Here is a 20604-nt window from a genome sequence, read left to right on the forward strand (position 1 = left end):
AGGACCTTTGAAAGAGCCGTCAGTGCTCTTAATCGCTGAGCCATCTCTCCAGGCCCGTAATTCTTTATAGCATTGTACAAAGCAAGGTTTGTAAATTCTGCTGGGCTGTCATTTTATTCTTATAGTGTATAGATATAATTAATGCAATGTGTTTGCATCTGACTGTCATGTAAGATTCGTTTATGAAGCCCAAATTATGGCAGGAGAAGCCATTCTACTAGAAACCAGTCAAATTCCAAGACTTATGTTAGAGCAAATCTCTGACTTCAATTTCTTTGCCGTTTCGGGCTCAGTGGCCCCACTGGGGAACCTTCCAAGTCTCTGTTGGTGGCCTGGCTCCTACATATTTACTGTTATTTTGGCCTTGAGGTGCTGCTATTCTAGTTACACAAGCGGGTTATAAAAAGAACCATCTCCAAGGCCTCTGGTTGCTGCTTGTTAACTCTGTGTGTGTGTGTGTGTGTGTGTGTGTGTGTGTGTGTGTGTGTATCCCTCTTTGGACAGTCTTGCCCCACAGGTCATGGCCTCCAGAGTGGAAATAACATTGGAAGTTCTCATAAACCTCTGCTGTTTATGACTTCTCTGCCAACAATGCTAGCTGCCCTAATACTACCCTTAAATCAGGGAGAGCTGGCTGCGTCTCCAGCACACAGTGGCTCTCGAATGTGAAGAGGTGGGGGCTCGTCTAACCTCAGTATTTGTTTCTTGGAACTTGGATTTCTTTATGCTCCCCCAAACAAAGATGGTGGGGACAGGTTTTTATTGCCTTTATCACACTGTCTGCCTGCTAAACAAATTCTGAGATGAGAATACAATGGTTTTCATTTAACATCTAACAGCACTTGAAGTAGGGGAAAAATCATAATTACTAGAAAATGAGAACTATTTACTTAAGATAATTGTGCAGAAATACAATTTTAAGTGTTCAGATTGTATGAAAACTGCTGCTGATTTTATTCACAGTAGACTCTCAGGGGCTGTGAGAGCTTCATTTAAGTCTTCATTTATTACGCCCTGCATTAGATGCTTGTTGTCAAAGTAGCTGTACTCTGGAAACCCCTACCTTCACTTTTTTTTTAAAGTGAGATTTCCAAGACATAACATCCAGTGTTACTTTAATCAAGTGTTTAAAAACTGCACAAGAGTACCAAGGGGTCTTATTGTGTGTCTGAGGCAGCAACACTAGGCCAGAACAGCCGCTTAGAATACTTATCAGAGCAACACTCGATCAGAGTGATCAAAGTGGGCTGGGCAGAGCAGCAGGGTTGGGCAGAGAAGTGCTACAAAAGCATGCATGGAGGAAGGTCCTGTAGGAAAATTCCAAAACGTGTTGCTTAGTAGAGAAAAAATATATATACATATGTTAAAAAAAAAACCCAAATCTCTAAACTCAGAGGCACTGGTTGATTAGATGAAGAACACGGTCCTTAAAATACTCACATTATGCTCTTCTGTGTAAGTGTATTTTCTCTCCAGCTGGGGCTTCAGACACTCGGAGATGTCAGTAAAAGATGTCAAGCGGACCACAGTGGTGCTCTCTGGTAGCCTCTTTGACCTAAGTTATAGACATGAATAAACTCATCAGCTAAGGGGTCTGTCTGCCCAATGTCCATCTGCACTGCTTCCAAGAACTCAGAGTTCATGTTGAAAGCATGAGTGCATCCCTGAAACGGAGCACAACTCTGCTCCCTTCACCTCTCCTAGAGTCTGGCCAGGGGATGGAGAAGAAGGAAATGAAAGCTGTCTGAATTGGGGGAAAAATGTTAAAATGATCTTTACACTCAGGTATATTATACAGGATTTACAGGAAAAAACCTGCTAACACTAATAATTAAGTTCAGTTAGATCACAGGATATCAATTATTTCTGTATACTAAAAATGGACAGAACAAAATGCAATGTTCCAATTCAGACAGAATATCCCTTAAAAAAAGAAAATATTTAAAAATCAAAGTTTTAACTTTATCTTCCACATCCAATGTCTTGACAGAATTATTCTTCCTTCCTTCCTTTTTTCTTTTCTTTTCCTCTCCCTTTCTCCTCTCCTTTCTCTCCCCTCTCTCCCTCCTCTCCTCTCTCCTCTTCTCTCCTCTCTCCTCTTCTCTCCTCCTCCTCTTCTTTCTTCTTCTTCTTCTTCTTCTTCTTCTTCTTCTTCTTCTTCTTCTTCTTCTTCTTCTTCTTCTTCTTCTTCTTCTTCTTTCTCTCTCTCTCTCTCTCTCTCTCTCTCTCTCTCTCTCTCTCTCTCTCTCTCTCTCAGAGATGCACCTGCCTTTGCCTCTGGAGTGCTGGGATGGAAGGTGCACCCCACCACAGTCTGCCACATGCTAGTTCTTTTCTTTCTTTCTTTCTTTTTTTAAATAATTATTATACAAAGTGCTTTCATTGTGCTCAGACAAATCTGGATACAACATGAATATATATGATAATTTTCAGAAGGTGAATTAGTCAACAACAAAACCCTTCCTCATCTATGTATTTTATTATACATTTACTCTGTGAAATTCATACTTGTATACAATGAAATATAATCACCCCTTCTTCTGAGCTGGTCAGAAGAAGGTACCACATCCTCTTGAATGGAAGCTATAGATGGTTGTGAGCTGCCATGTGGGTGCAGGGAACTAAACCTGGGTTCCCTAGCAAGAGGCTCACATGCTCTTTCCCATTGAGCCATCTCTTCAGCCCTGTGGTTTTGCTCAAGGTCTCAGTCTACAGGCCAGGCATGTTGTGAACTCACTGAGTAGCCTAGACTGACCCTGACCTTGTGGTCTGTGGCTTAGCTTCTCAAACAGCTGGGATTATAGCTCTCTCTACCAGGCCCAGGTTTCTTTCTGACATTAACATGCCAATTTCATCTTTCTCAAAATAAAAAAGTAAAAGAAAGGTGATCTATTCTCCTTGGTTCATTTTTACCTTCAAAATATTTTTCCAAGTACTACCATCTGGTCTTGGATTCATGAAGTCAGTATTTTGTTGTTATTCAATCATTAAAACTAAGTATTAACTTTACACTTTGGAATGCCTCCATCTGAGATTCCCCCATTGTCTTCCACACAGTGCTGCTCTGGGTGAGTCGTCGTTGTTGTCCACCCTAAGACCTTTCTTTGTTCCTTCTCCCCCCCCCCACCCCATTCTACCTTTACTAAGAGCTTGGTAACCCAGTTTCCCTGTGATAATTCTCAGGTTTCCAGATCACCCATGTTGGTACCTCATGTGCTTCCCTGGGCTCCAAACCCTTATCTCATTGTCTTGGTCATAAATATCAGGAGCATACCTTAATGTCGCATTAGGTTTTTATTATGGTAACACTGATGGGTTTTTGTTGTTGTTGTTGTTGTTGTTTTTTTTTTTTTTTTTTTTTTTTGAGACAGGGTTTCTCTGTGTAACCCTGGCTGTCTTAGAACTCACTCTGTAGACCAGGCTGGCCTCGAACTCAGAAATCTGCCTGCCTCTGCCTCCCGAGTGCTGGGATTAAAGGTGTGCGCCACCACACCCTGCAACACTGATGTTTTCAACACCTAAAATTTGTGTTGGCAATGATGTGAAGAACCTGGAACCCAAAACACTTTGAGCCAGCAAGACCTTAAACTCTACACTCATTTATTCCTTTTATTATTAATTAAATGCACGCCTGTGCCTCACAACCACACTAGATGATTTGCTGCACTCTTCAGGTAGGTTTTGCCCACTCCTCCCCTCCCCTCTTATTTTCCTGTTCCCAAGCACAGAATCGACAAAATCTAATGTAAAATGGCTCTCGATGAAAAGTTCAACTTGAATGAGGATAAACCGCATTTCTAAAGTCTATCTGCAATGCCCACCAAAGGCAGCACAGATCATGTTGGAGAGAGTGCCGCAAAGATGATACCCCCCCGCATACTAGAAGGCTAACAAATTGCTACAACTCCTAACAGAGATACTTGTGTGATTTCTTGAAGAACCTAACACTTCTGAAATTATCTTCATAATACATATGTGTGAGATACAGAAAAAGAAAAAAAATAGCCATTTGGAAATTGTCTGCGGTAGCAAGGGAAGAAGAGACATCTACTCAGAAGGACAATGACTAGCCTGGCAGAGACAAGGGGAGCTGGGACAGGACAGTATCTTCAAAGTGCTGAAAGAGAGCAGGAAAGAGCCTGAGAATGGGAAGGAACAGCACAAAGGACCTTGCAGTGTGAGGGCTGGAGTCTGAGCCTGCAGTGTGAGCTGCAGTGTGAGCCTGAGAGACCACAGACACAGACTGACAGGACTCCATTTGTAGGAAACACATAGGGAAAGCATGTGAATTAGGACAGGCTTACCAGTGGCTGGGAGAAGGGACCATGGTATGGCTGCTAAGGGACACGGGGCTTCTTGTTGGCATGATGAAATGTTCAGGAATTAGGCCAGCAAGTTGGCTCAGCAAGTAAGGGCCTTGTCACCAGGCCTGACGACTCGAGTTTGTGCTCTGGGACCCACATGATGGAAGGAAAGAATAGATGCCTCCAAGCTGTCCTCTGATACTCATATGTATGCCATGTCACAGACACACATGCACATGCATGCACACATACACTCAATAATAAATAAATACTTAAATAAATAAATAAATATTAGCTTAAACGTTCAGGAATTATAGGGGTGATGGTTGGTTGACTTTGCAAATATACTGAATATCAGACTACACATTTAATATTATGTAAGTTGCTAACTTTGTTGTTATATGAATTTCTTGTCAATAAAAAAGAACAAACATGGAAGTAATAAATTACTAAACAAAGAATTGTCCAAAGTTAATATCAAAGGATATTCTTCAGGATAAAAAAAAAAATCCCACTGGAAATACAATAAAGCAAAGAAACACAAAATCTAAACAGTACACTGTGTCAGGCATCACCAGTGTTACTCAGGGTTGACTGGAGAACTGGCTTAGAAGAGTGGGAGAAGGCAGCCTCCTCAGCCCGTCTGCCTGTGGCGAGACACAGAGGCACCATCTCTCTGCGTGTGCTACTCTCTGGGGTTCTTCTAACTTAGAGCAGGCAGGTCACTCCTGAGCCTCTAATATACATTACTGAATCCTAAGAATTCAGAAAACAAAAAAAAAAAAAAACAAAAAACAAAAAACAACCAATGACCTCCAGCACTGGCATTCAAAACGATTGCACCTACCCTTTCTCAAGCCCACCATCCTTAGAAGAAACTGCATTCAGAGGCTCACTTCTCCCAAGTTGTTGAGTCCCTGCATTTATTTTTGATAATTTCTTAAATTTAGATGGTTGAAATAAATTGATTTCTTCTCCCTAAAAAGTGAGAGGATAATGAAATGGAAAATAAGCAAAATGAAAGAAGAGAATAGAATTCTGCATGTATACCTCAACTTGCTGTGGCCTCTAGATTTCAACCGTCAGCCCACTTCCTGCTAACAATCCTAATGAAGTAGAAACGTTTTCCTCATACACTCAGGTTTTATGACATATGCAGCATGAAATGCAACAGCAACATAGGTGGTAAGAGGAGCCAAATGCTTGTAGGCCTTACTATCAGCACTACAGAAGCAGACTCTTTCCTGGGGAAGAAGGTGTTGGCAGTCCTTTCTTCTGGAATAGGACAGGTTTAAAACTTGCATGGGAGAGCATCAGGAAATGGTAGGTGAGGGGGAATAAAACAAAGATGCCCACTTCACCCATAGCAAGGGTCTATAACCTAATTACTACTGTGTCTTCTTTTTATCGACATCTTATGTTTATAGTCATTTTCCCATTCTTAAAAGTTTCTAAAGCTGTAGAGATGGCTTAACAGTTAGTAGCTTAACTGGCTGCTCTTCCAGAGGGCCCAGATTCAATTCCCAGTGCCCATGTCTGGGTCCACAACTTTCTGTAATTTCAGTTCCAGGAGATTCAAAGCCCTCTCTGGCATCTATGGGTATAAGGTGTGCTCATAGAACACAAGCATACATGCACGGGGAATACACATACATTAAAAATTAGTAAAATATATCATTTCAATAAAAGTATAAGGTGGACCATGCACCAAAGGCAGTTAAACCATCAGTCAGGCTCCAAGAAGCAAGACCTTGAAGACAGAGTAGAGAACAGGCAGGGGAGAGGACCCACTAGAAATAGGGAAGGACCGTCAGCGATGGGGAAGAGAGCCAAGTTGCTTAGGAAGTGAGCCAAGTTGCTCTCAGCTGGTAGAGCTTCAGGTTAAGGCTGGGTGTGTGGTGCTTGTCTGAAACTTCAGCACTCAAGAGGCTGAGGCAGGAAGGTCACAAGTTCAAGGCCAGCTTGGGCTACACAGCAAGTCCCTGTCTCAAACAAAGCACATATAGTTTTAGGTATTAAGCAACTATTAATGAGAAATACTACAAGAGGCTGAGCTTATAACTGAACATATATTACATAAATATGGTTAGATGTATATACTCAGCAGATAGAGCAGCGGCTCCAGAGTCTGAGGGTTGGGATGGAAGCAGGGTAGACTCCATGCTATGGAATCGTTTCTCAAAGTAAAAATGTTCTGGAACTGTGCAACAACATGCATGGACTCGAGGCTGCTGGAACCAACACTCAAAAATGTCTAAGGTGAGAAGTTGTGTGCTTACACTTTTTAATCTCAGTAATTTTAAAAACATTTTTTAGGTCAATTGCATAGCTCAGCAGTAGAGTGTACAGTTGGTAAGCACAGGTTTAGGTTGTGGGCCATGCTCCTAAGCAACAACAAAAGGCCCCTTTCTACTTTATTTATTTATTTACCAATTAATTGGACACAGGGTCTCAACATGTAGGCCTTGCTGTTTTGGAACTCACTATGTAGACAAGGCTGACCTCAAACCCAGAGTTCTGCCTGCCTCTGGCTCTCACATGTTGTGATTGAAGGTATACATCACCATGCCTGGCCCATAAATTATTGTTTAAACTTGTGTGTGTGTATATGTGTCTATGTTTGTGTGTGTGTGTCTGTGTATGTGCATCTGTGTGTATGTGTGCCTGATGTGTGCATGCCCTCAGAGGTCAGAAGATACTCTGGAGCTGGACGTTTCAGACAGCTGTGGGCTACCTGACATAGATACTAAGAACTAAACCCAGGCCCTCTGGAAGAGCAGTAGTGCTCTTAACTGTTGAGCCACTTCCCCAGCCCCTACTCACTTCAAATTTTAAAAATATGTATTTCAAATGTATAATACAGAGTAAAGCCTGCTAGGAAGTTTTTGGATTCTGCTTTGTTCTTTGTTGTATTTTTCTGGGGAGGGGGGGCTAGAGGGGTGGGCATGCATGCACACTCATGTATATGTGTGTGTAACACAGTTGTGTAAGTGCACACATAATTCAGAAGAGGGCATCAGGTACCCTGAAAATAGAGTTATAGGTATTGGTGAGCCACCTTATGTGGATGCTGGGAACCAAACCCAGGTCCGCAAGAATGAGTGCTCTTACCAGCTGAGCCATTGGTCCAGCCTGCAAGTTCCAGTTTGAACTTTGTTGCTTGACTGAAACCCGAAAGAACAGCCAGAGCGATGACTCAGTAGGCAGGGGTGCTTACTGCCAGGCCTCACAGCCTGAGTTCAGTCCCAGAGGCCCACATAGTGGAAGGAAAGAACTGACTCCCCCAGATTGTCGCCCGAGCCCCCAACATGTGCTCTGTGGCATTTTCCACCCACATGCACATATACATACTAAATAAACACACATATGTAATTTAAATAAAAAAGAATAGTCAGAGTAAACGATAGAAGGAAACTAACAAGCCACAATGAAATCCAAAAAGAATGTCTTTTGTGTGAGTGGCTGATGCTTACACAGTCTGTATACATGTGTCATGTTTGTAGGACTACCTACTAAAAAGACCATATTTTACTGGTTATAAACGTTCTACTGCCCTAAGTTTTTTCTGCCAAGGAGTGACAGAGCACAAATAGTGGGATCAGAACGTACTGTCCAACTTGAACACACCACGGAGAAGGGCTTACCTCAAGAGCACTGGCAGACAAGTCTGGTTTCTGTTATCTTTCACACAAGCTACATTCTCCCCACTCTTTCAACACAGCTCACTTACTGGAGTTGCTTTGCTTAATTAGATCACTTATTTCTTTCTCCTTCACAACTGCTCAGCTTGATGATGTTTGTGTAAATCATCAGATGACACAACTCACTGTGCGGTGCCTCCAGGATGGCACTCACCTCAAGCCTGCATCACTGAGCTGTAAGGGCTGAGTCAAACACTCAGCCAGTGCTGTAGCATGTGATAGGTCTCAAGGAACAAAGCAGGCCAGGGAAAAGTCAAAGCAATGGTTAAGAAACCAACGAAAGTGTGAGCTCTAGTGGCGAGAACATCACCTGAGGAGGGACTTAGGTCCTGCAGCAGCCCTGCTGAACCCTGGTCTATTCTGAAACCTGGGTATTTGTCTGCATAAGATCTTCAGGGGATGATACAAGCCACCTGCCAGCAGTGGTGCCGAACACACTATGCATACAGATTCTAATCTGTGGCTCTAATGTTCACGTGGGAATGTAGGCTCTAAGCAAATTCATTGAATTCAGAGCGACCCCAGCTTCTTCCCGATGAGTTAAGTCAGTCTATAAAGTTGGGACTTTAGAAGGACCTGGAGAGATTCCCAATGTGTGCCTCAGATAAAGAAGAACTGGAACCTGGTGACAGTTCTAACCACTGTGTGTGGACATGAAACACTCAACATTGACACCGTGACTCTAAAGCAATCTTGGGGCAGTTTCACGTGACTGCGACCAGTAACAGAACATTCAGTGATGCCGTTAAGACAGTGAGGCTTATAGGGGCCTCAGCACTGAGACTCAGGCCTTACCTACAGTCACTGCGTTCCTGTGAGGGTGGAAGGTTACTTACTACTTCCTACAAGTGCCCTCAGCTTTTCATTTTCCTGTTCTTCACCGTGTGCCCAAAGCTCCCTTCCTCTGGTTTGAGTGTGCTATTTCAGCTTGTCTTTTCAAAGTGACTATTCTATGCTAGGCTGGTCTAGGAACATGAACTCAACACAGAAAATTCCCTTCTATTCTAGAAGGATATAAAAGGCAATAAACAGGCGATGCATGCAGCTGTAAATACAACAAAGCCAAACAAGGCAAGGTGAAGGGCACAGGCCTGAGAGAAGGCAATCCACTCCCCTGCACATGAGAGCTCATCCACATGGAAGACAGCTTTTCTCCCTAAGTGATGGGCGAGCTGCTATCTAAAGGCTGTGAGGGGTAAGATGTGTGGCTCTCTAGAGGAAAGTGCACTAAACACAGGGGACAGAGAGTACCAAGCCCTATGGTTTCACTTGATGTTCAAAGACAGCCAAAGGACCCAGTGTGACCAGGTCAGCATGAACAAGAGGACAATGTGGAAGAATGGGGCATGGATGCTAAGGAACCTGTGTGGCTGGGCAAGGTTGTCAAATTTATACTAAGTAGAAGAGGAGGCCACTGGAGAGTTTCCGGCAGAGTAGTGAGTGGCATGGCTGTATATTTCAGGAGGATCACTTTGCTTGCTGAACAAGCAGGCTCTAGCCTTTCCTTCCTTTTTATATGGGGTGGGGTGTACACTGTAACAGCAGGCTTGTGATAGCAACCTTGTGACAAATGTGACGAAGCCACCTTAGTCACTTTCCCATTGCTCTACAGTTCATTGGGGCAGGGGAAGCCATGGCAGCAAGCAGGGAAAGCAGAGTTTGAAGGACAGGAGGCTGGTTTATCACGCTGCATCACCTTCAGGAAGCATCGTGTGACAAGGAAGTGGAGTCCCTGCCAATCCATGAGCATGGGAGATCCTTCCATCTTCTGAGATCTTCTTTAATTTCTTTCTTCAGAGACTTGAAGTTTTTATCATACAGATCTTTCACTTCCTTAGTTAGAGTCACGCCGAGATATTTTATATTGTTTGTGACTATTGAGAAGGGCGTTGTTTCCCTAATTTCTTTCTCAGCCTGTTTATTCTTTGTATAGAGAAAGGCCATTGACTTGTTTGAGTTTATTTTATATCCAGCTACTTCACCGAAGCTGTTTATCAGGTTTAGGAGTTCTCTGGTGGAATTTTTGGGGTCACTTATATATACTATCATATCATCTGCAAAAAGTGATATTTTGACTTCCTCTTTTCCAATTTGTATCCCCTTGATCTCCTTTTGTTGTCGAATTGCTCTGGCTAATACTTCAAGTACTATGTTGAAAAGGTAGGGAGAAAGTGGGCAGCCTTGTCTAGTCCCTGATTTTAGTGGGATTGCTTCCAGCTTCTCTCCATTTACTTTGATGTTGGCTACTGGTTTGCTGTAGATTGCTTTTATCATGTTTAGGTATGGGCCTTGAATTCCTGATCTTTCCAGAACTTTTATCATGAATGGGTGTTGGATCTTGTCAAATGCTTTTTCTGCATCTAACGAGATGATCATGTGGTTTTTGTCTTTGAGTTTGTTTATATAATGGATTACATTGATGGATTTTCGTATATAGTCCCAGTGACACATGGCCTCACTCCTAAAGGCTCCACAACCTTCCCAAACAGAGCCCCAACTGGGGGACAAAGTGCTCAAATATGCAAGCCTAGAGGCCATAGTTCACATTCACACCACATCAGTAGACAAAAACCCAACGATAAATAGTAGCTGCATAGTTACTACAGAGCACTTCACCCGCTGGACACCCAACCTGGACCTCAGGGGTCTGTGGAATGCAGGACTTCGGTCTTAACGGCAGGAGGGTGGCCATCTGTGGGAAAGGGTCAACATCCTTCCTGGGCTTCTCTTGACGGAGGCGCCAGAACTTCAGCTCAGTGCTAGCATTTTTTGCTGAAGCCGAATGTGTTACACAAAATCTTGGTGCCCTTTTTAGTGAAAAAGCAAACAAACAAACAAACAAACAAACAAGAGTCAATATGATAAGATGAAACTATAATAAATCTCAGAATCAAAAACCTACAAAACATGTAATTATCACAGATATCAACCCCTTCTGCCACTTTCTATTTCTTTCTCTGCTGGCTCATTTTTAAAAAAAAATCTCTATGTTACTTCATTATATTCTATTCACTCATAGAAAAAAAGGTAATATATTAGAAATTCATAATATTAAAATTATTATATGCTTGATAAGCAAAATACTTAAAACTATTAAGGGATTTTAAAAATAAAATAGAACATGTTTCAAAGTTTTAGAGTAGTTTGGTGTTCCTCTATATTTGGGAAGTTTGTGGAACCTTCCATATCCATTTATCTACATACTTATATGTCTATATATCTCTCAAATACATATGTGTGTGTATATATATATTGGTTAGAACTTGTATATTTTTTCTGTACTTAAACTAATTGTAGCTTTTGCATTCTCTTCATGCCTAACACGTTGACACTGGGAACATCTTCCCACCTCCTGTTTTAAAGGGAAGCCATATCCTGTCAGTCTCTGGAATATGGAAAAGGAATTAGCCCTCAGGCTTCATGTCAGGGGAAACCTGGTCTGAAGAGCAATTTAGCCATAGGCCTGATAGCTGAAATAAGCTTTGAATACCACAAAGGGTTCACCCACTGATTGACTGCTAGCATATTCCTCCAACTGAGTGTGGGGTCTGTGTCCTATACCAAACAGCCATTCTCTTGAGTTTCTGAAACAGAGTTTACCCTTCGTTTATATAAATTGTTGTAAAATTAATTCCTACCTTCAAAGTGTAAGACTTGAAAAATATGTAAATGTGCAGTATAGCCCACTTGAATATTCCAAAATGTTTATATTTTTAGCCAGGCATGTTTACATAGAAGTAGGTGTATCTCTGTGAATTCCAGGCTACCTTGGTCTACATAGTGAGTTCCAGGACAGCAAGAGTTATGTAGAGAGACTTTGTTTCAGAAAACAAAAATTAAATGAGATGTGTTCATACTTTTAAGTGTTAACTTAATTTTACTACTAATTTTTATTTAGATCAATATATATATGTATATATATGTATATAAACAGAAACATAGCCTTATGATAAAAATAATTAAAGTTATTCTAACTTGGTAAGTTTTCTGAAACTCAATGTTTTATTATGGTGGGTAGTGTGTACATATGTACCAACTATAATGGAACTTATACCTTCTTGTGTGCCTTAAGATTTATTTTATTTTTATTTATGTGTCTGTATGTGTTCAGATGGACAGGCATCCACAGAGCCAGGAAAGAGCACTGGGTGCTCTGGTTGTAAGCTCTCTGATGCAAGGTGCTGGGGACTGAACTCAGTTTCTCTGCTCTCTATTACCATGTCTCCAGCCCAGGAGTGATGACACAGTGGGTGAGAATATCTGGGAAGTGATGCCAGAGAAGTGGGCAGAGAACAGACCAGGGGAGCTTATTTGCTAATTTTCTTAAAAATCTGAACTTTACATTCAAAGCATTGGCTTATCCAATGAGATTTCAAGAGAAATGACAAAATCAAATCAAATGTACCACTGTGAAAACTCGCTGAAATTCAAGTGACTTATAGTGTCTCCACTGTGTCCACATCTCTGTACCCTGTGTGGTTACCACCATTTTTATTACACCATTTCACATGATGCACTTCCTACTAAACCATGAACCCTGAACTGGACCAGGTTTTATCCTGTAACAGGTTACCACAGCACTTTACCACAAGTGCTCAGAACGTTGGCTAAGATGTCATCTGCACAGATATCTACACATGTCATGAAAACCGATTGTATGGGAGGTTGCACAAGGATGCACTCTTGAGAGCACTGCCAAACTTGAGCCTGTATTTAAAGACTCCCAAGCACACCAAAGGTCTTAGTCATTGTTCTGTTGTGGTGAAGAGACACCATGACCACAACAACTCTGATAAAGGAAAGTACTTAACTGAGGGCTTGCTTACAGCCCAGAGGCTTGGTCCATTATCATCACAGTGGAGAGCATGATAACAGGCTTGGTGCTGGAGAAGTAGTTGAAAGGTACAATTTGTTCAACAGAGAGAGAGAGAGGCAGACAGGGACAGAGAGACAGAGACAAAGACAGACAAACAGACAGACAGACAGACAGACAGGCGGACAACAAACGAACTGGGTCTAGCATGGGATTTGAAACCTCCAAGTCCACTCCCAGTGAAAAATTTCTTCCCAGAACGCCATGTCTTCTAATCCTAATCCTTTTAAATAGTTCTACTTCCAGGTAACCAAGCTTACAAATACATGAGCCTATGAGGGATTTTTTTTATTCAAACACCAGATTCCACTTCCTGCTCCCCCATATGTTTATAGCCATCTCATAATGCAAAAATGGGTTCAGTCCAACTTCAAAAGTTCCCATAGTCTAAAACAGTCTCAACACTATTTAAAAGTTCCAAGCCTCTTCTGAGACTCAAGGTAATCTCTTAACTATAAACCCCTGTAAAATCAAAATTAAAAAGCAGATCGCATATGGCCAGAAAGTACATTACCACCGCAAAAGGAAGGAAAGGGGGTATAGAAAGGCAATAGTGAGCTAAAGCAAAACTAAAAACCAGCAGGACAAATTCTACATTGTGCATCTTCATGTCTGCTGTCAAAGTACTCTTCAGATCTCTAACTCCTTTCAGCTTTGTCGAGGACAACATATTTCTCTCTGTTGGACTGGCTCTACACCTGGGCTGCAGCTTTCCTTGACAGATACCCCTGACTCTGGCATCTCCAGCATCCTGGGGTCTTCAACACAATCCAGGCTTCACCTTCACAGCTTCATGCAATGGTCTCTCTGGGCCTCCATGAAGGGACACCCCTGACACATGCCTGGCCTCAGTGGCTTTTCTTGGATCTAAACGGAGATTCCACAGTCCCTTTCTCATGTCCTTGACTCTAAAGCCAAAACTGCTATATCCACTCCAGTAGTGACTCGATTGACAGGCTTTGAAACCTGGAAATAGTCCTGAGGCAAAGAGTTTCGTGGAAACTTAGTCTCCTGGAACCATGGCATCCTGTATAACGAATGCTCCAAACTTGTCCTTTCAAATGGATCTGTGTGTTTTCTTTCAGTATTGTATTGTTTTATTATAGGTGTCTCCAAGCAATGACTTGCAAATACCTAAGCAAAATCGAACTTTGCTTCCTGGCCTTCACCAATGCCCTAGGTAGTCCTTGAGCCAACTCTGGGCTTGGAATTCAGTAAGAATGTTGTCTATTCAGTGACATTCAGAATTGCCTCTAGTATTGTAAGAGAGATAGTGAAAGAAATCAGGCATTACTATCTACTACATAGAGTTAGAAATCTCAGGGCAAGTTAGGCAAAGTAAGTTTAGAATTCTTATTATAGTTATGTATGGCAGACTACATTACTTATTAGTAGAAAGTCCCCCCACACTATCACTTAGAATAAAAGCCGAGCCACTCACATATACAGGAATTTACAATGGTTTAGGAAGTAGATCGAGCTGTGGTTTTAGAGTATTGCATTATTCATGAGAAGGTTAGCTAGAGCAGAACTCCCTAATTAGAACCATGACTTGGGTGTGAAAGCCCTTGCCCTAGGAGTGTAAAGACCTCACACCTGGCTTCTAAGACTATAGCTGACCTTAGATAGAGCTGACTTTGTCTCAGTTGTTTTATTGTCCAGTTCCTGCCATTCTTTGTGTTTACATTCCTCTGTTCTGTGTAAGAGTCATTAAGCATCCAGTAACCTCATTGTACCTTGCTGATGTGTCACCTAACTTCCCTATTTTATTCTGTATTAAAATTCTGGTGCTTGATTTGACAAATTACATTCAGATACCACACTTTCTTGTGTTCATGTCTGTCTGTCGCCCCCTTCTTGCCAACTCCTTGCTCACCTGTACCGGAACCCCGTTTTCCTGCAGATCGAGGACCCAATTGAGGTCTGTCTGCAGCACAAAACCTTGTGGTGGAAGCTGCCAAATTCTGCTGCTTGTGGGGCTAGAATATGACCTCCTAGTTCAATTAACATTTGCATGTTGTTGATGGTTTCCTTCACTGTAAGCTTTTTCTTTCATTCTTTTACACAAGTTAGAAGATTAACTACACAGGGTGGGGTGGGGTATCTTTCCCTGAAATCACCACTGCCTTATTCCATTCAGCATCAGGCTTTTCTTTAAACTTTTAAATGTCCTTGTGCACTGGACTTTGCTTTGGTACACTTCCTGGTGCTCCTTTTCTCCCCTAACTGTAAATATTTATTTTTATTTTTTATTTTTGTTCAGCTAGTTTCTTCTCATAGATTTGCATTCAAGTGATTACTAATAACCACACAACACAGTCAATACCAGGCTGTCTTGAAATCTCCTCTACCAACACCATTAATCCAAAACTCTTCAATTTAGCCTCAGGCAGATATGTTTTTGGACAAGGGCAAGAAGCAACCACATTCTTTGTCAAAATATTATAAAAATGATCTCTAGGCCAATTCTTCCCCTCTGAAGCCTCTTGAGCTGGGCTTGTTACAATCCACATTGCTCTCGGCAGCACAGTCTTCTACAATCCTACTAAGATGGTCCCTTAAACTCTGCTTAAATTATTCAACTTCTTTCCTAATCTAAAGTCTCAAGGTCCACATTCCACCAACCAGCAGCAAGGGCAGGCCTGTCACAGAGACATCACACACACACTCCTAGTACCAACCTTAGTCACTATTCTAATGCTATGAAGAGATGCCTTGACTACAGCAACTCTTACAGAGAAAGCATTTAATTGAGGGCTTGCATACATTTCAGAGGTTAGTCCGTTATCCTCATGGCAGGGAGTATGGTGGCAAGCATGTTACTGGAGCAGTAGCTGAGAGCTACATCCTGAGCCACAGGCCAAGAGAAAGAGAGCTTTTGAAACCTCAAAGCATATCCCCAGTGATACACTCTCCCCAACAAAGCCACACCTCCTAACCCTTGTAATCCTTTTAAACAGTTCACTCCCTAGTGACCAAACATTCAAATATATGAACCTATGGGGGAATTCTTACTCAAACCACTATACCAAGTATCTAATAAATAAATGCTTTTCAAAGAAAGGCAACAATAAACTGGAGAAAGTATTATTTATAACTAGCTTCAGAAAATTAAAAGAAAATAACTTTAATTCACATTATTTTCCTTACCAATACAGAAGCAGAGGTTTTAAAACCTCAGCCTGAATGTTTTTCAAGTGGTCTGCTGTCCACCGGGATCCATGCAGCAGCTTAAACTTCGATAAGATTTCTGCAGAAAGGTAGCGTTCCCCACTGCTCACAAGGTAGCATTTTTTCATTTTCTCAAGATGTCTTAGTTAAAACACAGTTATATACATGTCAATTCAATACTCAATTTCCCAAATCTAACTGCTTTAGATAAGTAATAAACACCTCAAACCAACATTCACAATGGAGTACAAAAGGGTTGTGCAGACATGGATTATTTCCCAGGGTGTTTGCTTTTCTCAATAAGCTGAATGGTCTTGTAGGGTTGTGCACACTTTAATCTCCAAAATTTGTAAATTGGTTACCTATAAAAAAAGGCAGCTGATGTGGGTAATTAAGTACTAGTGAGAAATCAGCCTGCTACTCACAGGTCCCAAGGGAATGCTAGAAATCCTTCTATGGGAGACACAGAAGGCCATGAGGACCATGAGGATGTAAGAGGGCGCTCATGTCATCAGACAGATGCCCATGTCATGCTGGCTTTGAAGGTAGAAGAAGGGGCCATAAACTAAGGGGTGTAGACAATCTCCTCCATAAACTGGAAAATGTACAGAAATAGATCCCTCTACAACTGTCACTGGAGGTCACTAAATGTGGGTGAAATCCTAAGGTTTACTGCATATGACCTCCCTGATATGTCTTATAAATATACATCATGTCAAGTTTCAGAATCAACCACGATGTTGAGCTCTATTTGAAGCATAAGCTCTGTAATCCAAATATTTTTCTAATAACTATAAAGAACCCAGTCACTAGGAGATCTACACCAAACCCTAAAGAAGAAATGCAGTCTAACCTGCTTCAGATTAGATCAGGAAATGCTAAGATGAACACTCACAGATGTCCTAGAGCACACAGAGCTAGGCAAAGCAGACCTTCAGAAGAAACACAGTGCAGACAGGCAGCTATGTACCATGTGACTAACAGCCACAGGATGTGTGAGCCAGGGAGGCTGCTGGGATAAGAGGCCCACACACTGCCATTTGTACCTGTCTAATATGAGTGTGATCATATAGCTGATCATTGCTTTTGCATAAAATTTTAATATCATTATGACACTATAAAAAGTAGAATAATTTAAAGCAGGTCTAGAATTTATGGGAAGAAACAGTATTCAAACCCAAATAACCATTATTGGTATCTTAAAGCTATGAAATCACAAAATTGTGATATCAAAATTTATTGTCAGAGAATAAATATTGTTTTTATCCATCCCAATATATAAACTACATTTTAATACTTTTTGCTTGACTAACTAAAACAAATATAGTTTTGTTTTTAAAACTACTGAAAAATAAAAATGAAAATACCTTTGATGTCTTTCAGGGTCCTTAAGAACTTTCAGCCTCTCTATGTCCATCCACAGCCACCAGTACCTCTCTCCTAGTGTGCCCTTTAGAAACTTCTTAAATCTTTCAAATTCCCTTCTGTTGCCAATGTCATAGGTCCTGTGGGAGATGCACCAGTCTGCCCTGCTCTCAGGCCCAATGCTCTCACTCTCTGAACTTAAACTTACATTCTCCAATCTATCTTTTGAGATTTCCTCTACCATTTCAACAGGGGGTGAAACTATAGCCTTGTTGCTAGGCACAGGCGGGACTTTATCAAAGATCACATGGGACACTTTGTAGTAGTTGATGTATTCCGGAGTGTCACTAAGGGACTGGCCCGTGATGTGCTGGATGGCCTCTCTCAGGATAAAGATGATGTAGGCATCTAGGAATTCTTCAACCGACGAGAAGTGCAGGGTGAGGTTTCTTTCCTTCCCACCCTTCTTCTCCAGGTATACCCTCAGAAGAGCTTGAGAAGGCGAGTCTTTCATTGATATAGACCCCTCTTCTTCTTCATCCAGCTCGGAAACTGCTTTAGAGCTTTTAGACAGGCTTTTTATAGTCCTGGGGTGAACTCCATCATCAAAAATCTCTGTATTAAATTATAGAAGGCTAATAGGTTAGATACAAACATGAGCTCATCCAGCATCAGAGAGGGCCACAGAGAGTGGCAGCAGATGGGCCGGCACTGGGAATAAGGACATGAGCCAGTAACGGCACAGGATCCTCAAGCCTTGTTGGGAGGCCATGAGGGAATTAACTTTGCCTTCCTGAAGACTAAATATTTATAAGACGCCTTTAAAAACTGTCTTGACATATAATTCGTATCGTTAAAGTGACACAATCACATAGGGACTTATAAAAGCTTAATTCCCTCTAAAATACAATTTTAGTTCTTATCTTCTCTTTCAGAATTCGGTGACATGTCCTCCCAACTCTATAGATGAGGCAACTGTCCTTCGGATGACCACTTTCTCTATCAGGTTTAAAATCTCTACAGAGTAGAAACAGCTCACTATAACTTTGTATTGGAAATGCATATAACTTCCATTTTGGAGCAATTTCTTTCTATTTTTATGAAAAGTTGACAATGCCCATAAAACCTCTCCATACTCATCTGTTCCTATTCATCTCCATTCATCTGTTTTCCAAGAAGAAAAATAGTCTAAACTAAAAAGTAGAAGACAAATTCAATTTCTATCAATCATTATTTCCATTTTGTTGTTGCTGCTGTTGTTTTTTGAGACACAGTCTTCTTGCTGTGGCTTTCTGAGGGTTGGAATTCTAGCATGTTTCAACAATCCAGCCCACTGGCTTTTAGGTCAGAAATATTGTACCTACTTATTGCAAAGACTTAATAGGAGGAATTTATAAAGTACCATAAAAAACACAAGACAATCACTGGCTAGCTGCAGAAGGTGTATCAAGCTCTAGGAGATCTGTCTGTCTGTCTATCTATCTATCTATCTATCTATCTATCTATCTATCTATCTATGGATCTATACCATGCAGCTTAGCACTGGGCATGCTTATGAAAGCCCACCATGCCAACACACAGAAGCTGAGAAAAGAAAGATCGCTGTGATTTCAAAGGCTGCCAGAGATACAAAACAAGTCTTCAGAGTGGACCAGGCTGCCTTTAGTCTAGTCTACACACAGTAACCCTGTTTCAGACAACAAAATCACACAGCTAATAAATATCATAATCCACCTCCACTTTTTTTTTGGCAGGGGGTTCAAGACAAGGTTTCTCTGTATATAGCCCTGGATGTCCTGGAACTCACTCTGTAGACCAGGCTGGCCTCGAACTCAGAAATCCACCTGCCTCTGCCTCCCAAGTGCTGGGATTAAAGGTGTGTGCCACCCCTGCCTGGCTACCTGCACTTTTATCATAATAACTTCTTGAAATAGTAGAAATGAACAAGGAGTTGTGGCCTATGTCTGTGACCCCACTGCCCGCAGGCAGCTGAAGTAGCAGGTTTGTGAGTTTGAAACTAGCTAGGGCAACATAATCAGACTCTGTTTCAAAAACAACAACAAACAATAACAAAAGCCAAACCGTGCCATGGATGAGTGAAGACCACCCTTGCTTTGTCTGCTTACCAGAAGCTGTGGCAATAACTGGGGATGCAGTCTGGTGGTGGGGTATACAGCAGGGTAATGAAGCCATCGTTACTGTATTCTCACTCTCTTTGGCGAGTGTAAACCAGTCTTTTGTTTGAGTATAGGAAGCCTAGGAGGAAAGAGACATTCGTTTAACATAACCTTAAAAGTAAGTACTCTGCTGACTGAAACTCTGAAAAAAACATTATAATTCAATTTGTAGAATATAATGCACTAAGAAAATTATTTTTCTAAGAGAAAATTGTACTAAAACTTCGGTAGTTGTGAAAACAGAGGTGAGAGAGATGGCTCAACAGTGGGGAGCACTTGGTGTTCTTCCAGAGGACCCAGATTCAGCTCTTAGCACAGTGTGGCTCACGGCCATCTCTAACTCCAACTCTTCTGGCCTCCATGGGCAAACTCAGCGAACTGGAAAATCTAGGAGGAAAGAGAGAGTGTCCTGTATCCCCCTCATGTCTCCTTTCTCCAGTTGTCAGCGTGTAGGAGAGGCAGGGCTCACATGGAAGAGCTGGGGTCCCTCATCTGTTATACACATTCTCTGGGCAAACCAGGCCACACAACAAGACAGTGCCTGAGAAGGGAAGGAGAAGAAACATCTGTGAAGCCACTGGCTCCTCGGGTGTAAGGCTCTAGTGCAGACCCGTTGCCTCTTTCATTTACTTATTTACTTGCTTGGCTTTTGTATGATAGTATATCTCTCTGTATTGCTCTGGATGGTCTCAAACTGCCTAGGGTAGCCCAGGCTGGCCTTCCACTAACTTGAGATCCACCTACTTCAGGTTTGTATCACACTTAGCTCACACCCACGCCACTTATTATTAGTGATTGTAAATTTCATTAAGCATCAACTTATTAATTAATAATTGTAAATTCATTGAGCATTGACTTGAGCCACTTCTCTATCACAAGAACCACCCCAAGCCTTGGGAGAAAAATACGATAACTAAAGACTATTCAAGAAATGGAGTAAGACAAATTTGTCAATTTGCTTGAGAAGTTAGCGGTCAGTCTAATTATCCACTAGATGCTTTAATGAAATGGGC

At 41.6% G+C, this 20604-nt stretch overlaps 1 protein-coding gene across 9 annotated transcripts in view; it reads right to left on the bottom strand.

Annotated features, from left to right (window-relative positions):
- Rgs22 (regulator of G-protein signalling 22) overlaps positions 1-20604 on the bottom strand; it is a 180065-nt gene that overhangs the window by 121679 nt on the left and 37782 nt on the right. For 8 of the 9 annotated variants that reach the window (XM_011245372.3, XM_011245371.3, XM_011245373.3 and 5 more), the window contains exons 7-12: positions 19541-19670; positions 17417-18029; positions 16029-16190; positions 10638-10812; positions 5152-5282; positions 1441-1555 (exon numbers count right to left, since the gene is read on the bottom strand). In XM_011245372.3, the coding sequence (XP_011243674.1) occupies positions 1441-1555; positions 5152-5282; positions 10638-10812; positions 16029-16190; positions 17417-18029; positions 19541-19670 (1326 nt within the window). The remainder of the gene's footprint in view (positions 1-1440; positions 1556-5151; positions 5283-10637; positions 10813-16028; positions 16191-17416; positions 18030-19540; positions 19671-20604) is intronic. The other variant, XM_030248684.1, reaches the window with a different exon arrangement.

The sequence above is a fragment of the Mus musculus genome, chromosome 15, assembly GCF_000001635.26.
Source record: "Mus musculus strain C57BL/6J chromosome 15, GRCm38.p6 C57BL/6J".
In the NCBI taxonomy this organism is placed as follows: Eukaryota; Metazoa; Chordata; class Mammalia; order Rodentia; family Muridae; genus Mus; species Mus musculus.